General features: G+C 50.5%; 1 protein-coding gene across 3 annotated transcripts in view; it reads right to left on the bottom strand.

Moving 5' to 3' along the window:
- The window catches only part of CAPN13 (calpain 13), a 78,433-nt gene that overhangs the window by 25,898 nt on the left and 34,450 nt on the right, over window positions 1-18,085 (bottom strand). For all 3 annotated transcript variants that reach the window (XM_038561197.1, XM_038561196.1, XM_038561195.1), the window contains 6 exons: window positions 13,721-13,895; window positions 12,746-12,820; window positions 8,248-8,333; window positions 4,488-4,562; window positions 3,303-3,448; window positions 1,525-1,664 (listed from right to left, as the gene is read on the bottom strand). In XM_038561197.1, coding sequence (XP_038417125.1) covers window positions 1,525-1,664; window positions 3,303-3,448; window positions 4,488-4,562; window positions 8,248-8,333; window positions 12,746-12,820; window positions 13,721-13,895 — 697 coding nt within the window. The remainder of the gene's footprint in view (window positions 1-1,524; window positions 1,665-3,302; window positions 3,449-4,487; window positions 4,563-8,247; window positions 8,334-12,745; window positions 12,821-13,720; window positions 13,896-18,085) is intronic.

Raw genomic sequence — 18,085 nt, forward strand, 5'->3', positions numbered from 1 at the left:
AAGTACCATAGCAAACTCCAACCATTTCTTTTCCATTGATTTCATGCAACCGGGAAGTAGAAATGTACTCAGAACAGAACTCAAAGGGCTCTCCTTCTTCTAGAGCCAGAATCATTGTTTTCCTTCAAGCTATGAGCATCATGAGAAAAGGAAGTGCCTCAGCAACCCTGAGAGACCCAGACCTGGGACCAGGAGCTCTGGTATCAAGCTCTTTCCCATTCCCTCCTAGCTGTACCTTGGGCGGCGGGCGGGGGGCACCTTTGCTCTCGGCTTTGGCTTCCACATCTATAAAAATGGTTTTTGAGGCAATGAATGTGAACACGCTTTGAACTCTGAAGGACGGTATCATGGGGAAGCCTTCTCATTAGAGTGAACTACAGCCAGGACACAGGACTGCACCAGCATGAGCAGAGTACCCAGGAGCCCTGCCGGTCACAGATGAGTTGTGGTTCTGACTGTTGCCTTAGGCTTAGTGAACAGGAATGAAGCTTGTTCCTAGAGATGCTATAATCAGAGCTCCAGCCACAGAGGTGATGGTTATGTTTGGCTGAAGACTTGGGGAACATCTGATGCCCAATCCCCAGCTCTGCCATGAATTCTGACCTTATCAGTTTACCTTGCTGAGCCTCTGTTCCTTCAACTCCACCATAGGGACAGAGAATCCCAGCATTGGATGGTTGTGGGATCTCAGTTATCCAAGTCCATGCAGAGAGGGCATGGTGTCTATGATTTAAGAACCATTCACTTGATCTCTGGGATGCATTAAATTATGGTAAAGGAGGTGGAAGCAGAGGTATCAGATTTTCTTTTGTAATACTTTTAAGTATTACTTAAAAATACATATTTCCCGATTACCTCCTCACAGTGGGGTGTGTACAGGCTTGTGGGTGGAAGGATGGCCCTCAGGAGCTGCAAAGCTGCTTGGGAGTGCCATGGGAAGAGGGAAGGCCAGGTGGAGAGGAACACCTCGTCTTGGATAAGTGGCCAAGCAGATGCTTGTAAGCCAACCACCAGGCTCTGACTGGATTTTGGTCTAAATACAAGAGAAAAACATACCGCCTGGTTTTATAGCCAGGATCAGTCTTCTCCTTAAGCTCCTGCCAATGTTTAACCAATGATTCTCAAACATTCTTACACATAAGCAGTACCCAGGGAGCTTGTTACAATACGGATTTTCAGACTCTGTCATTGGAAGTTCAGATTCAGAAGGTTTGGGACAGTCCCAGGAATCTGCATTGTTACAACAGCTGGTCTTGGACCAGACTATTTTTTGAATAACACGCGTTTGAGCCTGCAGCACACCAGGAAGGAGGTATGTTCCTCTGTAAGCCTGGTCAAGCCTAATCTCCTCTCAGGCTCAGGTTCTCCTGCAAATTTAGAGCTGAACCAGGTGAACTCTAGAGCCCTTTGGGTTTGATCTCTGAGATAGTTCAGTGAAATCTCCCAGCTGACCTCAGCTGCTCTCTCTGCCCGAGGAATACACAAATGTCTGAAAGGGATAAGCCCTCAATTGGGCTGCCTTACCTTGAATACCTCGAAGGTCAGTGGAAATTCACCTTTGGCCTTTAAGTTTTGTGGCATGACATTGAAGGACGTGATGACATTGTCGTGTTCCATGCTCTCTGGCACAGAGAAGATGTACTGCATGTCTCTCAGAGGTCCTTCTGCATGAGAAAGAGCTGTCACTGGAGATCAGCATGGCTTCTACAACTCCTAGATCAGGCCATGCTGGTTCAGAAAGTTCTGGTGGATTGTGTTGGAAACTCTGGATTTGGAGACCTAAGGCCCATGTCCCAGTCCCTACAGTTACAAGATGTGGCATGAGCTTCCTCATTTTGTGAGCCTCTGTCTCTTCCTTCTAAAAACAATGAGGGGAAGTGTATTCCCCACTTGGTGAAAATGTTTCCTTAACTATAAAGTTGAAGGTTATTTTTATCATAATAAGTGGAATGTCAGAATCCTGTATGTATGAGCTTGTGCATTGGTGATAACCATCAGAGCCTTGAAATGGTGTCAATCCCCAAGCACCAATGGAGACAGGGAAAATAGGCAGAGGGATGGCAATCCACAGTACTCTACCCTCCAGGTGTGCTCAGCAGAGCCAGAGCAAGACAGAAGTAAGGGATTAAGTAAGGTAGATGCAAATACATGGAAGGATGAAGAGAAGTCAAGATGGAGAGGAGTCAAGACACATCAACAGGTTCAGGTCACAGGTTGGGAGGCTCTGAGAGGGGGGTGGGGAGATACAGAGGCTCCTCCTTGTGAGGGTTGAACAAGATGATGCATTCAGGTGTACCTAGCAGGGCCAGCAAGTACTTGCTCCCTAGCTCCCTTCCCTCTTTCCCTTGTTAGGAATTGCTAAAAATAGCCCCAGTGTATCATTTTGCTTCATTCATTGATATGCACTGTATCCAGGGAATATGACTTTGACCCCACAAACAGATGAGGTTCTGGAAGGTGAATCAATAAATTTACTGCCCAAGTATGACTTGGCAGTTCCTTAGATTCTACCCATGGCCTCCTGCTGCCTAGGTTTTCTGACCAGCAGAGTGAAGATCCTGGAGGTTTGAAAAGAGGGGTACTATTCTCAACAAGCGGGTACCAAGGAGAGGGAATGCACATGTCTAGATGTGAACATACCACACACACTCACACACACACACACACACTTGTTTGCATAGCTTCTCTAGAGGATGTGTAAGCGTACTCAAGTTCATGTTCATGGGGAGCTATTTTACTCATCTGTGTCGCAAATGGGGAGCAGGAGGTTCAATGAGAATATGTGACCCTCCCAAGATCACACTCAACAAAATTCAGCTCAGGGAAGCCCAAAGACAGGTCCTGAGGTGCCCACCTCTGGGATCTCAATATGCTGCTGCGAGATACACCAACCAGCATGGGCTAGGTATATTCTCTCTTATGTTTGGATGGTGCTTTAGGGGGCAAAGTGGTGGTTTAACCCAAACCCTGACTTTTGTCCACTATTCTTTCCATAGCTCTCCACCATCCTGGGTAACTACTGAAGAATAGTGAGCCTTTCTTCCTCCTGGGAGGCGGGTGGAGATTGGTAGGACAGTAGGAGAGCATGACAGGGCAGGGGAGGCACACTTGAGATTCTCCTACGCAGTGTGCCGGCAGCTGTTTCCCTTGGAGAAGAACATCTGTCCCTTTAGACTGACAGATTCCTCTCCTTTCAAGTTCAGGCTGATGGTCTAGAACCCAAAGTCACTGAGACTTGGAGTCAAGACAGGGCTAGGGCTGGCAGCTTCCATCTGGCAGAAGAAGTACAGCGTCATAACTACCTGCGGTGTTTCCTGGAGTTGCACGGTTCTTAAACATCATTTGGGACCATCTTTCATGAGGCATGTTTCTGTGGTTTAGGCTGATTGGACATTGGTTACATATATACAGGCAGAAGAAGTTGTCTTGGAAATCTTGACATGACATCCTGTTATAAACAGATACACACCATTTTACTGGTTTCGTCCCTAGGGTGGGGGTTCCCATCACTCCACGGTACCTTTGTTTGTCAGTTCCAGTACCCAGGGACTTGCCACTGTCCTACCCAAAGACCAGAGCCTCATCCTGGCTCATTTACTGTCAAGCACACTTCTCTCTTCAGGGGTCGGGAGGACAGAACAGAATTAAATTCTGGGTTCTGCATGTCCCTCTCACGGCCACGAAGGCTGGCTGTCGTCTCTCTCTGCTCTGGGTCCTACATGCTGCTAGGAAAACTGCCATTCCTTCGAACCCTTTGCCAAATTCGTTGTTGCACTCCTTATCAGAGTAAAATGGTTGCAACGTCTAAAATCCCACCTTGTACTGTGATTAAAGCAGCGCTATCGGAAATATTTTTCCTTTCTAATTTACACTTGTCACTCTGCTTCCTAATTCCTGAGACCCAGCTCCTTTTCATACATGCTAAATTCATTTAAATACATTACTAAGTAAACCATACCACCTCTCAAGAAAATGTCCATATTACCCTTTAGGATGTGAGCACATGGCCAAAAATGCGGTTTTAAAACATTTAGTCCAACATAGCTGCCAGGCAAGGACACTGATGTCCTACCCAGACCTCTAGAGTCAGGGCTGAGATGTTAATAACGAACTGCTCCTTTGGAAGACTGTGGAGCTAGCTCCAGGGGGACGCTGTGGGTGGCATGAGAGATCCAGGCGTGATAATGAGGTCCTGGTTTCTGGGAAACTGTTGATTTCAAAGCTTTGGGGCCAATATTCCCTTTTACCATTAACACTTCCTGGAAGTTCCAATATTTCAGAACTGAAGTATCTTTGACACAAAGAGAAAGCACACAAATAATTTTCCATCTAGAGCTGCTGTGTCTTGGTGGAAAAAAATAGTCTCCTTCTACATAGGTCTCTGCAAAGCTAATCTCTGATCTCATAAAAGTTTAGGGAAAGGGGTAGGGATTGAGGGTGTGGGTAATAAGGAAAGCTTTAAAATGTAATTTTAAAAGAAAAAATACCAAAACTCGCCATCCTCCTTATCCTTGTATAGCAGTCTTTTATGTTGGCTGCGGATCTTCTGCCATTCCGGAGACCTAAGCATGGGGAGATAGACCACAATGTGAGATCTCACCAAGCACCGCATCTCAGCAAATGTGCCCCAGAGGAGCCCTGTCCTCCATTAGTTCTGGGGGTGCACACGGAGGCTGTCATTCTGCCTAATGATAGAACTCTGTCATTCTCTGCACGCTGGTGGCTGCCAAATAGTCTCCAGCCAGATCCTCGTTCCTGAGCATTAGAGGGATACATGCCACGGGCCATGCCGCGTCTCTACTGGAGCCCGTAGGGACCTGGAAACCAACCTCTCCCACCCTGCTCCCCTGCCTTCTCCCAGTGCCCGAGTGGGAAAGTGAGGGGCCACTCCCTTACACCCCCCCATATCCAAGCAGCTGCCAAATAGTGATGACTTATGATTCCACCCCTGAAACCCCTCTCAAAGCCATCTGCTTACTTCCACCTCTCCTGCTGCTCTTCTAGTTCATGGACCCTCATCCCCTTCTTGGACTTCCCACTGGTGTCCCAAAATGCAGTCCTGCCCACTTCCTATCCACTCTCCACGCTGCCATCAAAACGATCTTTCTATAACAGAAATCAGATTCTGACATTTTGCGGCTTAAAGCACATCAGAGATTCCCTTTACCTCGCAGGAAGAAGTTCCAGCTCCTGAAACAGAACCCTGGCCTCTGCCTACACCTCTCCAGCTCTACCTAAGCAGCGACCTGCTTCCCCCACACACCCCACAGTGTTGAATTCAACACTCCGAACATGAAAGTCTTTGTCCCCTTGGACATACCTGTCCCATCCCTACCCTGGACCATGAGGGTCCCCTCTGCCTGGAATATTCTTCCTCCTTTCAAGTCCTATACTCCAAGGACATCACTCATCTTTCCTCCCCAAAGCCTATTGTTCTCCCCATCCTCCCCGTCCCAACTCCATCTCCACTAGTGGTGCCTGCACTCCACCCCCGTAGTCAGTACCCTCCTCAGAACCCACATGGCACCCTGTAGCATTCCTGGTCTCAACACCTAACACCCCGTGTTTCCAGTGCTTGTTTACTTCACCAGACACCGAGTTCCACGAGTTCAGCGAGCCTCTCCCACCACGACATCATCACAGGGGGTCACGCAGTGCCTTGGCACAGGGCATGCAATAGTTATCTTCTGCTTCTTTAATACAGTTGTTGAGTTCACTGGGATAATATATTCCAGAAGCTAGACCTAGGGTCCATGGTGGAGGAGGAGCAGCTGTCCCATCTGCAGCCCACGCCTCACAGTAGAGACATGCTCTCATAAGCATCAGGCCCCAGAGACACAGACATGGAATGGATCTCCCTCTAGGAGCAGCTTGCATCCGGGGGCCGGGGTCAGCTCTGTGCTGGGAGAGCAAGGCGGAGACCACTACTCAGGCTTCGGGCTGTAGGCTGAGCCAGTCAGATGTGTTATTGTAAAATGGCAATTTTATAATTAAGTGATAATTACATTTTCTGCAGTGTGTAAGGGAAAATAAATGTGGTGTAAATCAATATGCTATCGATTCATGCAAGTTTGCCTTTAAGTGTGTGCGTCTGAAATTTCAATTACGGCCAAGAGGAGACCATCCGGCTCTCTCCATCCATCTCCACTCCTTAGAAGTAGGGAGGAAATCGACCACCTGCGTGGAGGTGGTGGTTATGTGGCCCTGTCACTTTCTCGCAGCCCTGTTTCGAGGGAGGGGGCGTAGAGGGGGAAGTGCTGAACTTAGGCACAGCCAGGTGTGTGGCCCTTCAGACTTAGTGCTGCTAGGTCCACCTCTCTGTTCTCTGCTCTGCACATCTCCCCCCTGTTGAAGGGCCTTATAAATCCCGTGCCCGTAGGGTGTACGCCCAAATTTCCAAGCTGGCATTGGGCGCTCTGGCCCCAGCTCCCAGCACTTCTCTGCCAGGTTCCTCTGTTGGCCCTGGACACACTATACGCATTCCCTGGCTCAGCACAGTGCTCTCCACCTCCCCGCCTACCTGGTGATCTCTTTCTGGGTGAGTCGTACTTTTTTTTCCTGCTTGAACTCAAGTCCGACTCTACCTGTGAAGCTTGCCCTGACTGCCAGCCCACGGGAAGCTTCTGTTCCCTCATCTCTGGCGCCCCCTGTGGCCTTTGGGAGTCAGGTGATAGCACAGGAGACAAAGCTGAACCTGTCCCCTCTTCTCCTACCCAAGGCAAATGTGTCATTGACATTTGCCCTTCCTTCACTCCAACCCCAACAGCCAACCCCGAGTCAGGGATTCTGTTCACCACATCGCCCCCTGGGCCATACTGGCAGCTCGGGGTAATGACTGAGGAGGAGAACTGGCAAAGGCCAGAGGTTGTTAAGATTTACATTGGAAGACGCAAAGGCTACCCCAGGGACGAAGGAAGAGGCAAGACAGAAGGAGAAAGGGGAACGGTGAGTAAAAACACAAGTGTCCAGTGGTTCCTGGTGTGCAATTTCATTCCCCTTCTGTGGAGGGGATTCAGCTGTCCTGTTCCCCAGGGGGCAGCCGGTCCCACCAGGTGCTTTCTAGGAATTCATTCAGCTTGCTCCCTCCCTTCCGCCTGCTTCCCCTTCTCTACCTCCCACTCTGACGGGCAGTCACCTTATGTTTGCCGAGTGTCCACTCGAGCAGGCACACGCCAGCTGTTGGGGTTCAAAGAGGATCAGAGTGACCCCTGCCGCAGCCTGGCCTGTGGCGTCAGGCGGGGTTCTGAGCAGCCCGGAAGTAAGGCAGGGACACTGGCCAACTCTGCATCTGCCTTCCAGGACTCACTTCTCGCTGCATTGATTTTCACTGCTGTTGGATGCTGTTCACCTGTTTGTCTGAATGCTTTGCATTTCCTTTCCAGTCTTACTCTCCTTCCCATTGCCTCCACCTCCCCTGCTGGCTGCCAGAGGAGCAGGTAACCTGTTACCGGCTGGCCGTCTAGGGACAGCCATCTCATTCTCAGTCAGCAAGGGTGGGGTCCAGGGATCAGTCTTTTTGGCAGCTGGGCAATGCTGTCCCAGCTCCAGGGAACCACTGACCACAGAGCTGCATCCCCAGTGGCCAGCTGTGTGGGACCCGGCTAACGGGCGTCTGACACTCACCTAGCTCCATTCACTCCTCCTCTGAGCAAAGTGTGAGTCCAGACACCGGTTATACATCAGAGTCCAGATCAATAGGGAGGTTGGACAACCCAGGTGGCCAGATCTTTGCCTCAGCTCCCCAACTCCCCCCAAAATGAAGTCTTTTCCTGATGGTATCATCACGATCAGAATCCCATGGGATCCCTTATGGGATGAGGCACCTTCTCCCCATCTCTCCCTGCCAAGTAGAACTTGGCACCTGTCCTGCTCTTTCCTCAACTCTTAAAAAAAAAAAATAGCTAATTCTGGGTACGTGGATTCACAGTGCTAGACTGTAACCTTCTGGGGGATAGACATTGGGTCTTGTCATCTGTCCGTATCCCACAGTGCCACCTAACACAGTAAACTTACGGCAGAGAGCATGCAATAGGTGTCTAATAGATGCCTGGTGAATGGCATCATGAGAATGGGAGATGGATCGACAGCCACACATAGGTGTGAACTAGACAGACCAGCAGTGGGATCCATAACAGGTGAGACGGAGATTGCCCTCCCGGGGCTGGGGTGGGAGTGGGGATGGGTGGGTGGTGCTCTCTGCACGCCAGGCCTTCACAAAGGCCGGAGAAAGGTTTTCAGAAGCCGTACCTATCACTCCAGCGTCCTATCCATTCGGTGTGGCCCCAAGGGTTCCACAGGCGGATAAGATCTTCCCAGCCCCTCCCGTACTGAATCTGCAAAGAACAGAAAAAGAACCTGTCAGTGCTCTCCAGCAAAAGTCAGCAGAAAGAGAGGATATGAATGCAGCTGCTTTTTACCTCCAAGGACTAATTTAACTTCTGACCTCATTTGGCTGCAGCCAGAAAAAAAAAAAAAAAGAAAAAAGAAAAAAAAAATCAATGTCTCTCTGCTGCTTGCATGGAGTTGGAAAGAGGGAGGAGCAAACGGCCCCTCTTTCTGCTTAGCACCTCGAAAGGTGGGCACAGCTTCATCATTCTGGTCCAGCACCTCCTGGCATGCGTGTGAGCTGAGGAGGAATTGCAGATGAATGGCACGCAGTGTTGCTGTGGGCTGCAGAGGGGAGATCTTGACGGGTCCCTGGCCTCCTGCAAGCCCTGTCTCCCCACCAGCATCTCTATTCCACAGACATAGCTGCTTTCCTGCCCGCAGCTCCCTGGGAGCTGTGCTGGGGTCTTCACAGCATGATCTTGAGCAAGGTTATGGAGGACGCTGATCTGAGCAAGAGTGGGACAGCCTGGGCATCCAGACAGCCCAGGTTAGCCCTCCTCCACCTGCACCCCGGAGCTGCCCCGGGCCCCCATCACCCTGCCTCTGCTGGCAAGCAGGTACCTCGATGGCCTGAACTTTTCTTCCTTCTCCAGGCACCTCATCATCACTAGTTCCCAGATACGGAGGCTGGCTCCTTCAGACCATGGAGGCTGGAAGCCAGGACCATTGATAAGTAACAGCAAAACAAGCTCAACCCTTTGAACCTACATTCCCAGATCCAGGAGCCCTCAGCCTGGTGAGAGGAATTAAAGCATGGTTGAGTTGTAGCTGCGACACTGATGTGTGCTAAGGTCATCTGTGGAGGCTGCGGCCTTGCAGGGGTGAGGGAAGGGGCCCGCTTGCTCCATGATTCCAGGCCAGAGGCCGTGGAGAAAGCCCTGAGTGTGGTATCACCATCTGGAAAAGAACCCGGTGTGTGGAGGTGGGGCTCGGAGCCCAGCACATTCCATCCTTCAAACCGCCACCCTCACCCCTGCCAGCCAATGTTTATACAACCTTTGTCTTGCACAGGAGGAAACTGAACACCAGAGAGGTTCAGCAACCTTCCCAAGGCCGCAAAGTAAATGACAGATGAATAATTGTCATTCCAGTCACTGCCAGTCTCTGAAGCCCAGGCTCTTGAGTTGGGGGTGGGAGTGGAAAAAGGACGCATCTGCTCCAGGGCCCAGCCCCCTCTCAGGTGTGGCCACAAGCTTGACCTCAAATCCCACCCTTGGGGGCACCTGGCCAAGGCCCCTGTCATCACCAGGAGGACATTACCGTGAAGGAGCAACGCAGTCAGACAACAGCCAAAGAACTTGGCTTGGATAACGTTCTTTTCCATTCACTTCTAGATGGCTGGCACCGTAGGGGAAGGTGCTTTAGCTTTTTTAAAAAAGATTTTATTTATTTATTCATGAGAGACACAGAGAGAGGCAGAGACATAGGCGGAGGGAGAGGCAGGCTCCCCACGGGGAGCCTAATACAGGAATCGATCCCAGGACCCCGGGTTCACCACCTAAGCCGAAGGCAGATGCTCAATCCCTGAGCCACCCGGGTGCCCTAGTGTTTTGGCTTTTAATGCTACATAGGAGTGGGGGGGCTCCTGGCACAGACCAGGGTTCCCCAGCCCTCTCCGCCCCACCCTCAGGCACTCCAGGTCTAGCATACAGCATATTTATTAACCGTCAGTGCCTGATGGAACCCACGGAGCAGGGATGTGAGAAATGGTTGCCCGGTGGCCCCAAAAGCTTAATGAGCCACCGTCCGTGCCTAACACAGCCGCGGCTCAGATGAGCACAGGGGGGAGGGACGGCCAGCGAGTGAAGGAGCTAAAAGCAGGGACTAAATGAGGCATGCAGATAAACACTCACCCCCTTGCCCAGGGGAGTCACCGATTGAGCGAGGTGTATAATAAAAAATGCCAATTTCATTTATCTTCCTGTCTGTGTCCCACCCAGAGGAAGATGAGCGGATTAAAAAACACACCGCATGTACGAGCTGGTTTAATCTTAGCCCTTGTGGTCAGTCGTGACCTCCTCTTTCTAGAGGAGAAATCTGTAGCCAAGTCAAGTTCCTGGGCCTTGGCAGAGAGGCTCAGGGGTCACGCTCAAGGCCAAGGTCACGACTACCTCTGAAAATGTCCACTTGCCTCACTCTCCTGGCTACTCACTGGACACCCTGGCCCTGGTCAGCTCTCTCAGAAAGGTGCCCCCAGGGCAAGCGGTGATCCAGGTTATCTAGTCTAGGATGCTACTTCCTCAAATGTATTCTCTTAAATGCTGGTCCTGCAGGCTGTTAATAATTAGTCCCAGGAGAGGTGGCTTCATGGCTCTTGGCAGACCGAAACCAAAGGCTGTCCCGATGTATAAAGGGCCTTTTCCAGGAGTGGCAGAGACACCATGCAGGTACCATGGTTCCTTCATCCTATGCCCAGCCCAGAGAGGATTCATCGATCATAGCTCTTTCCCCAAATCTGGAAGCAGTGCCAGTGTCCTGTCAACACAGTCATCCCAGCAGCACTGCCAAAGATCGAGGTTGGCACACAAGAAAACCTATTTGTTATCCTTAGCCTAGACTTTCCATGTCTGGGACGGGGAGTGGTGGGAAGCAGAGTGTCTGTACGTGGCCTGTGTGATGATGGTACTGGCTGCCCCCATTGAGAGTTCTGGGATGGGCTTGAGGGAATTCAGGGGAAGAGAGCCTGGGGCTGCTGTGACCAGGAGCTCTCCTGGCCAGGGTTAATCAGGGTGACCTCCTCCTGGCTTCTGGGAAATGTATGTTGAGCTCGTCACATCCATTCATTGAGGGAGGCAGCGGTTCGGTGATGTCATGTCGTCACAGGCCAAAGATGGATGCATTCGGTCACTCAGGCAAGCGCACTCATCCATGAATCCCACGAGCATTTGAGATGCCTACTCTCCTAGGTACTGTGCAGAGGAAGCATTTTGTTCAGACTTCCTGAAGAAGAGCAGGAAGCAGAAGATATTGACTGTAGTTTGTGGAAAGTTTGCCAAACGCAAAATAGTGGGGCAAGGGGCCTGAGGTCACCGGACAGGAGCCGCGAGAAAGCGTGCCGGAAACAGCACCCGACACTCTGCTTTCTGTGGCTCCTAAGTACCTGTGGAAAATGCGCCCTGGAGCTTGGAACCCTGTGTCTCAGGGCCCAGAGGACATTATTAGACCTGAGGAGTTGTAGGAAATGTAAAGAGATGGGGGCATGTGTGTGGGAAATCATCACGAGGCCAGGAAGCACTGTTACCGCACAGCTATGTGGTAAGCACAGAGGGGGACTGAGGGGACATGGTGTCTCGGCCCAGCCATCCCAAGTAGCTGTGTTAACCCTGGCCTTCCCCTCTCAGGCCTCTGCTTCTCGCTGAACAGAGGAGGCTGGACTTCAGTAGTCTTTTCCAGACCAAATGATACTGCACACAGTAATCATACACACTTTCGTCTACCCCAAGTCCATTGCTGCATCCAGGGGAACCATCGTCCTCCAATAGCTGCCCCCCCTTCTTCCATGGAATAAAGTCTAGCTGTGCAAATGGTGGCCCAGCTAAACAGGATGCTTCCCAGACTCCCTTGGGCCTGGGTGTGGCACAGGATTAAGTTTGGACTAATGAGATCTGAGAGGAAATGGTGTGTGTGTTTTCTGATGGGTGCCTCCTATATGAATGTATGAAGTGTCCCCTGGCTTCCTTTTCTTCCCCTGGCTGAGAGATGAGGGACTTGAAGCAGCTGCCCTGGGCTCCCAGGTAGAAGCCCCATGTTGCAGATGGCAGAGTCACCTATCGACTCTGGATTTACCTGCTTACCTGAGAGAGAAATGAACTTTATCTTAGTTGAGCCCCTGTATTTTGGAGGGCCTTTGTGGTAGCAGTTTAGTTGGTACATAACAAATAAAGCCCTTGGGATGCAAGGGTGGCTCAGTGGTTGAGCATCTGCCTTCGCTCAGGGCATGATCCCGGGGTCCTGGAATCAAGTCCCACATTGGGCTCCCGGCAGGGAGCCTGCTTCTCCCTCTGCCTATGTCTCTCTGCCTCTCTCTCTGTGTCTCTCATGAATAAATAAATACAATCTTTGAAAAAAATCATTAAAAAAAAACAAAAAACTTTCAGGGCTTGCCCCAGTCAATGAGGTAGTTCATTCTTCTTTCTTTTTGGGCCAATCCCACAGTCTGGCTAGACACTCAGCTTGTCTGGGATCCATTCAAGGATAGCACGATCTCTGGTGGGTCCCTGGGGGATAAAGATGCTGGGCACCAGAATTTCTGGATGAATAGAGGGAATGAGGCTGTGTTGGGTTTGCAGAAGGCATTTGATTCTGACTTCTGTTTAGAGAAGCAAGGAAACCAGGGGACAACCCATGGGCACCTTACCCGCTCAGCCCCAGTCACTGTGTAGGCGTGCTGAGTCACCAGGCCGTTCTCCATTCTCCTAGCCTCACCTGTCGGCTTCAGAGGAGGAAAGCAGACCAAGCATTACACATTTCCAGGTTCTCCAGAGAAAGAGAAAAGCACAATTCAATCACAGCAGCTAAGCTGTGGCTGCATGCAAGGCGTCCCACTGACTCACGCCAGAATGGCATATGTTCTTGGAATTCTGTTCTAGAGGGCAGAGTTGGAAGGCTGTCAGGTGGTTGAGGCCCCGGGCACTTCATCCCTCAGGAGACTTACTCCATTACTGACACAACCCCACTGAGTCCTGAAGCCGACCCAGACTGCTTGCTCTTCTGACCCCTTGTCATCAATGACCCATGGCACAAAAAGTGTCTGCTGGACACCCTGTAAGAGTCGGGAACGCTCACCCCCCCCCCCATGCTGTGAGCAATTGGGGTTTAAAATGCATATTAATTTTCAGGTGGTGTTTCAGATTAGCGGTGTGTGACTCAAAACCCACGTGTTTACAGAGAACAAGAAAGATCCTCATGGATAGGGAGCTGGCTATCTCAGAATAGACTCCAAAATAATTTGGAGAGTCATCCAAGCTTCTCAAGATGGGACACATTGACTGTGGATGTTGCCTTTAGAGCCAGTGAGACTCAAACGGCTGCCCAGTCCCTCTGGACTCCACTGCACCAAGCCACACGGCAGTGATAGGAAAAGGCATGTGAACCCAGCTCAGCCACTTACTGGCTGTGAGATGGGGAGCATTTCCCTTAGCCTCTCTGAGCCCATTTCCTATTCTGGAAGTGAATTCTGCAACCCCTATATCAGAAGGAGGGCTGCTGTGAGGATGACATGAGGCACGGCACCAGCACTCTGTGGCCCCTTACTAGCCAAACGGGCCTTTGGCTTAGATATTCTTGGGTGAGGAAAGACTTGACCCAGCATGAAGAGTCTACACTCACTCACATCAGCCAGGGTGCCACAGGCCATCAGGGAGCCTGTCTTGACCGCTGTCTTCACCATCATCACCAGGTCAGAAGGAATGGAGTTCAGGTTGATGCTGGTGACCACCCCTCCGGTGAGGTCCACCAGGGCATCAGGAAGGAAACCGTAGTGCAGGTTGACATAGGACCCATGAAACCTGGCAGGGGGAAAGACATATCAACCCGAGGCGCTTCTGTGAGATGCTCCAGGAAGGGAGTTTGTACAGCTGACATCTGCGTATGGCCCAGGGAAGGGCTCTCTGATATACCCCTGAACTATGGCCACCCGCCTTCTATTGGCCTGGGTAAAGGTTCCAGTGAAGTGCCACTGTCCTTCCCCTGGTCTCCTGGGGCTGGGCAGAGGTTAGGAGTGCTAGAGCCCCAGGCCAGGGATCGAATCCCAACCTCTCCGCATATTTAGCTGCTTGACCTTGGACAAGTTACTTAACCTGGCACGTGGCAAACTCTTAATAAACATTGGGCATTATGATGATGAATATCCACTTTTCCTATTCAGTTTAACAATAGTGATACGTGTTGTCTGAGGGGTATGGAGTGTTCAAAGATGGACAAGACCCTGCCCCTGCCCTCCAAGAGCTCACTCAGCCAACAGCCCTGGTGCCTGCTGTGGCCACAAGCAGCCTCTGTTCTCATGCAGTGCAAAGCATGCTCCAGAATTCCCACTCCCAGGACCAACTCACTCATCCCAGGATCATCGGGGAGGCTAGCTGACTTTACTGAAGGTAACACAAGTGAGGACAAGTCTTATCCAACACGTTCTCAAAGCAAAACCACATGGAACCTAAAGCTCCTCTCCCCACTCTTGTGTGGGTTTTCTGCCCCTGCTTGGGTTTATTGTCCCATTTCACCTTTTCCCCATCCTCCCCAAATCTGAGCAGCCCAGTCATTCACTAGGGAGGTCGGAAGATTCCAGATTCAAGAGCCAAACCACTCCAGTTCAACTCCTGGTTTCCCCTCTCATGAGTTCTCATTCTGGGCAGGAGGCTGAGATTTTCTAAGGCTCCCTTTGGTCAGCTGGAGAAGGGGCATGGGACAGCCCTGGCCTCAAAGGGCCCTTGTGACACTTGTGCCAGTTCTGGCATGTGTGGCACGTAGAAAGCGTTGGCTTGCAGAGGGTGTGCTCGCTACTGTCACTATCAGACACAGCAAGGCCATGCTGCCCCACTTCTACACCCCCCCCCCCCCCCCCCCCCCCCCCCCCCCGCACTTGTCACTCCTTCCCAATAGCACTCTGCCACGGGGACACTCTCCTTAGAATGACTCATCTAGTTTCTTAGTAGCCCTTGGGGGTCGAGATATTTGCTGTGAGAGGGTGTGGATCATCTTGGAACAGGGAAGAAGTGCCTGAGGGTCCAGGGAGGGCCCTGGGAGGGGCACACCTCTGAGCTGAGTTTATCCTGGTAAGGACAGTGGGACAGGCCTTCCAGGGAGGAAGAACCCTCAGGGTCGGAAGAGCACGGTGGAATGGAGCCTCTGTTGGTGCTCCTGGGAGACAGGCCACGTTGACCACTGAAGCAGGGCCAGACAGCGGCAGATTTGTTTTGAGAACTTGAATTCCTATCAATGGGGTGAACTGGAAAGGCTCCCAGGGAACCCTCAAATACAGACAGGGCTAAGCCATAAAACACATAGAGCCTCTGAGGCCCAGTGGCCCGGATGGGGAGAAGACTTTGCCTCCTGGTGTTAAAGCTGTCCAGTGGGAGTCTTCCTCACCACTGCCCCAGGACACTCGACAGGACTTCTCACCTGTCCCTCCTGGGAAGCCGAGGCCACACCCCTCACAGGCCATTGGCAGTTGGGAAGCTCTGACCATGGCTTGCTTTCTGGTAATGCAAATTAGGGTGGGGGTCTGGGCCTAAGCTCCTCCCTACTGCTCCTCTAGGGGGCCTGCAACCCTCCCTTCTGGGTCTTTCACCTGGGAACAGCGAGGTAGACTGGGTAGTCTTGTGGGGTCCTCCAGATACCCCTTTTCTTACCATATTCCTACCTCTGTCACTCTCTCCTCCTGGCCCCATCCAGAAGTCACATAAATTCACTTCAGCAAATACATGTCAAACAGCCCCTCAAAGCAAGATAACGTCCCAGGCACAAATGCCAAGGGTGGCTTAAAAGTCCTTTATAAAAGAAGGCTAAGCAAACGCGGGCCATTCTACAGAAACTGCCATGTGATAGATTGATCTGTTTGTTATAAAACTCATTCTAAATCTTACCTTTCTGTCTCTCCCTCTCCCTGACCTGGGGTTATGGCTGGTACTAGACTCTTATCTCTGGGCTATTTACTTAGTCTAAAGCAAAGCTTGCCTTGGATAATGGTCATGCTCATTTGGTTTTGAATGCCTGACTTTTGATTTCCCATATGTATTCTGGCTCCAGTCCTAGATTAGGTAGGGCTTTGCTGAGGGTCCTGGATGTTCACAAGACTGGGGTTCTGGAACTCATCCTAGAGCTCACCAGTATGACCTCTCACACTGCCACAGTCCCTTCTTGGTGATGCACTCAGGGGCCCTCCCTGGCTGTAGACAGGGCTGCACCAGAACCCTTCCAGAAAAGCACTGTCCTGTCCTGGCACTTCAGACCCACTGCCTCAGTGTCTAGGGGCCTCGTCTGATGTCTTGCACTCACGCCCCCCTGCATTTGCCACAGAGACACCCAGTGCATGGGGAAGGCCGGCAGCCCCCCCGCCCCAATGCCCACAAAGCCTGTCTCAGCAGCAGCTGGGTATTTTGACAAGGAGCTATCTCTCTGCTTCTCAAACACGAGCTCACAAATCCTGCTGATGCTCTAGGAACATGGCAACTATTCTTAGCCCCCTTTGCTGACAGGAAACAGAAAAGGAAGGAGAGATAGCGAGAGTGATGTTCACCACACCTGTCACTACACCTTGTCACCTGGGCCCAGGAATTCAGAGCGTGCCTTATTCTCATTTCTGTGCTTTAGCCTCATTTGTGGGAAATGTCTATCTGCCCAGCAATGCTAGAAAAGAGGAAAGAATTCAGACATCTATATCAAAATCAAAAAGAATGCTAAAATGCTGGGATTCTTAACTATCCAGATTCCATACAGGATGATAGGCAACCTAGCAGATTTTGTCCTGAGATCTCCTATTTTATGACCTCTGGGGAAAAAAACCCTGCCAGTATAGATCTGACTGACTCAACCAATTCATTTCCACACTCCCCAGTTGCAAAGACAGTTGAAAGTTTGGAGGGCAGAGGCTCACTGGCCTACATTCTTGCTGGGGAAGGAGGATCATCTCCTCTGGATGGATGAATTCTCCATGTTTGTGCTGTGGTCATTATGTGCCAGACACTGAGTTCCAAAGAGGCAAAAAGACAAATCTTTTTCCTACAGAACTGACAAGTACCAAGGGATGATGGAAAAGCCCAAGACAAGGGGAACGGTTCTCATCCCTGCTTGGCCTTGACCACCACGTGACCTTGGACTACTCATTTCAGCTCTCGGCATATTAGCTTCTTCATCTTTCAAAGGAAGACATAGAGCACGAGGCTGACAGAGGTCCCTTCCAGCCCTCATAGCTCTAATTCTATTGCATTCACTCCACCTTCTGTGATTCCTTCTTTGGATGGAGGGGAAAGCTTTTAAACAGCTTACTTGTTTGAAACATTTTAGCCTCCACTAGATTTCTGTAGGCAGTGGGATGTGGATTCTGGGCCCAGTCTCCCATTTCCTTTTAAAGCTGAATGATTGCTTTAGGTCGACTCTTAACAAAATGGGGTCAAAGTCATCATTTCATTCCACAAGGTTTCTAATTCTCCAAGTGAACTGGCATGCTCCCCCTTTCACAGAAGGAAAAAAAAAAAAAAAGAAAAAACGAAGCCCTGAAGTTGTGAGAGCTGAATCCATACTGGAAAGAAATGGCAGTGTTTGGGTAAGTAGCTTAGAAGCAAATTAACCTCCCCGAACATATGGATCAGTTCAACAACCTTGGCTGTTATCTGGGGTTCCTTCTCAAATGCTAATGAACAGCTCTTTTTGACACTGGAAATGAGCAACAGCTTTAGTTTTCTACAAATAATCTCAACAGAAAGAGTGCAAAAAAGAAAAAAGAAATAAAAAAAGAGCTCTTGAGAAAACATGGCTGTTTAGAATGTGACCTCTGCAAGAACAGGGACTGGGGTGGTCTGTGTGGTTGTTAGCAACCTCAAGGCCCAGAACTGGACTTCAGTCTTACTAAATGATGTCCCTGAGTCAAATCACTGAAAACCCCAGTAGATTCAAGCTAGTCACTACTGTCACATGACTATTTAGAGCCTTGGTTTCCCAATATGTAAAATGCTGTTAGTGATCTTCGGAGAATCTAATTTGG

The sequence above is a fragment of the Canis lupus genome, chromosome 17, assembly GCF_011100685.1.
Source record: "Canis lupus familiaris isolate Mischka breed German Shepherd chromosome 17, alternate assembly UU_Cfam_GSD_1.0, whole genome shotgun sequence".
NCBI classification, from domain to species: domain Eukaryota; kingdom Metazoa; phylum Chordata; class Mammalia; order Carnivora; family Canidae; genus Canis; species Canis lupus.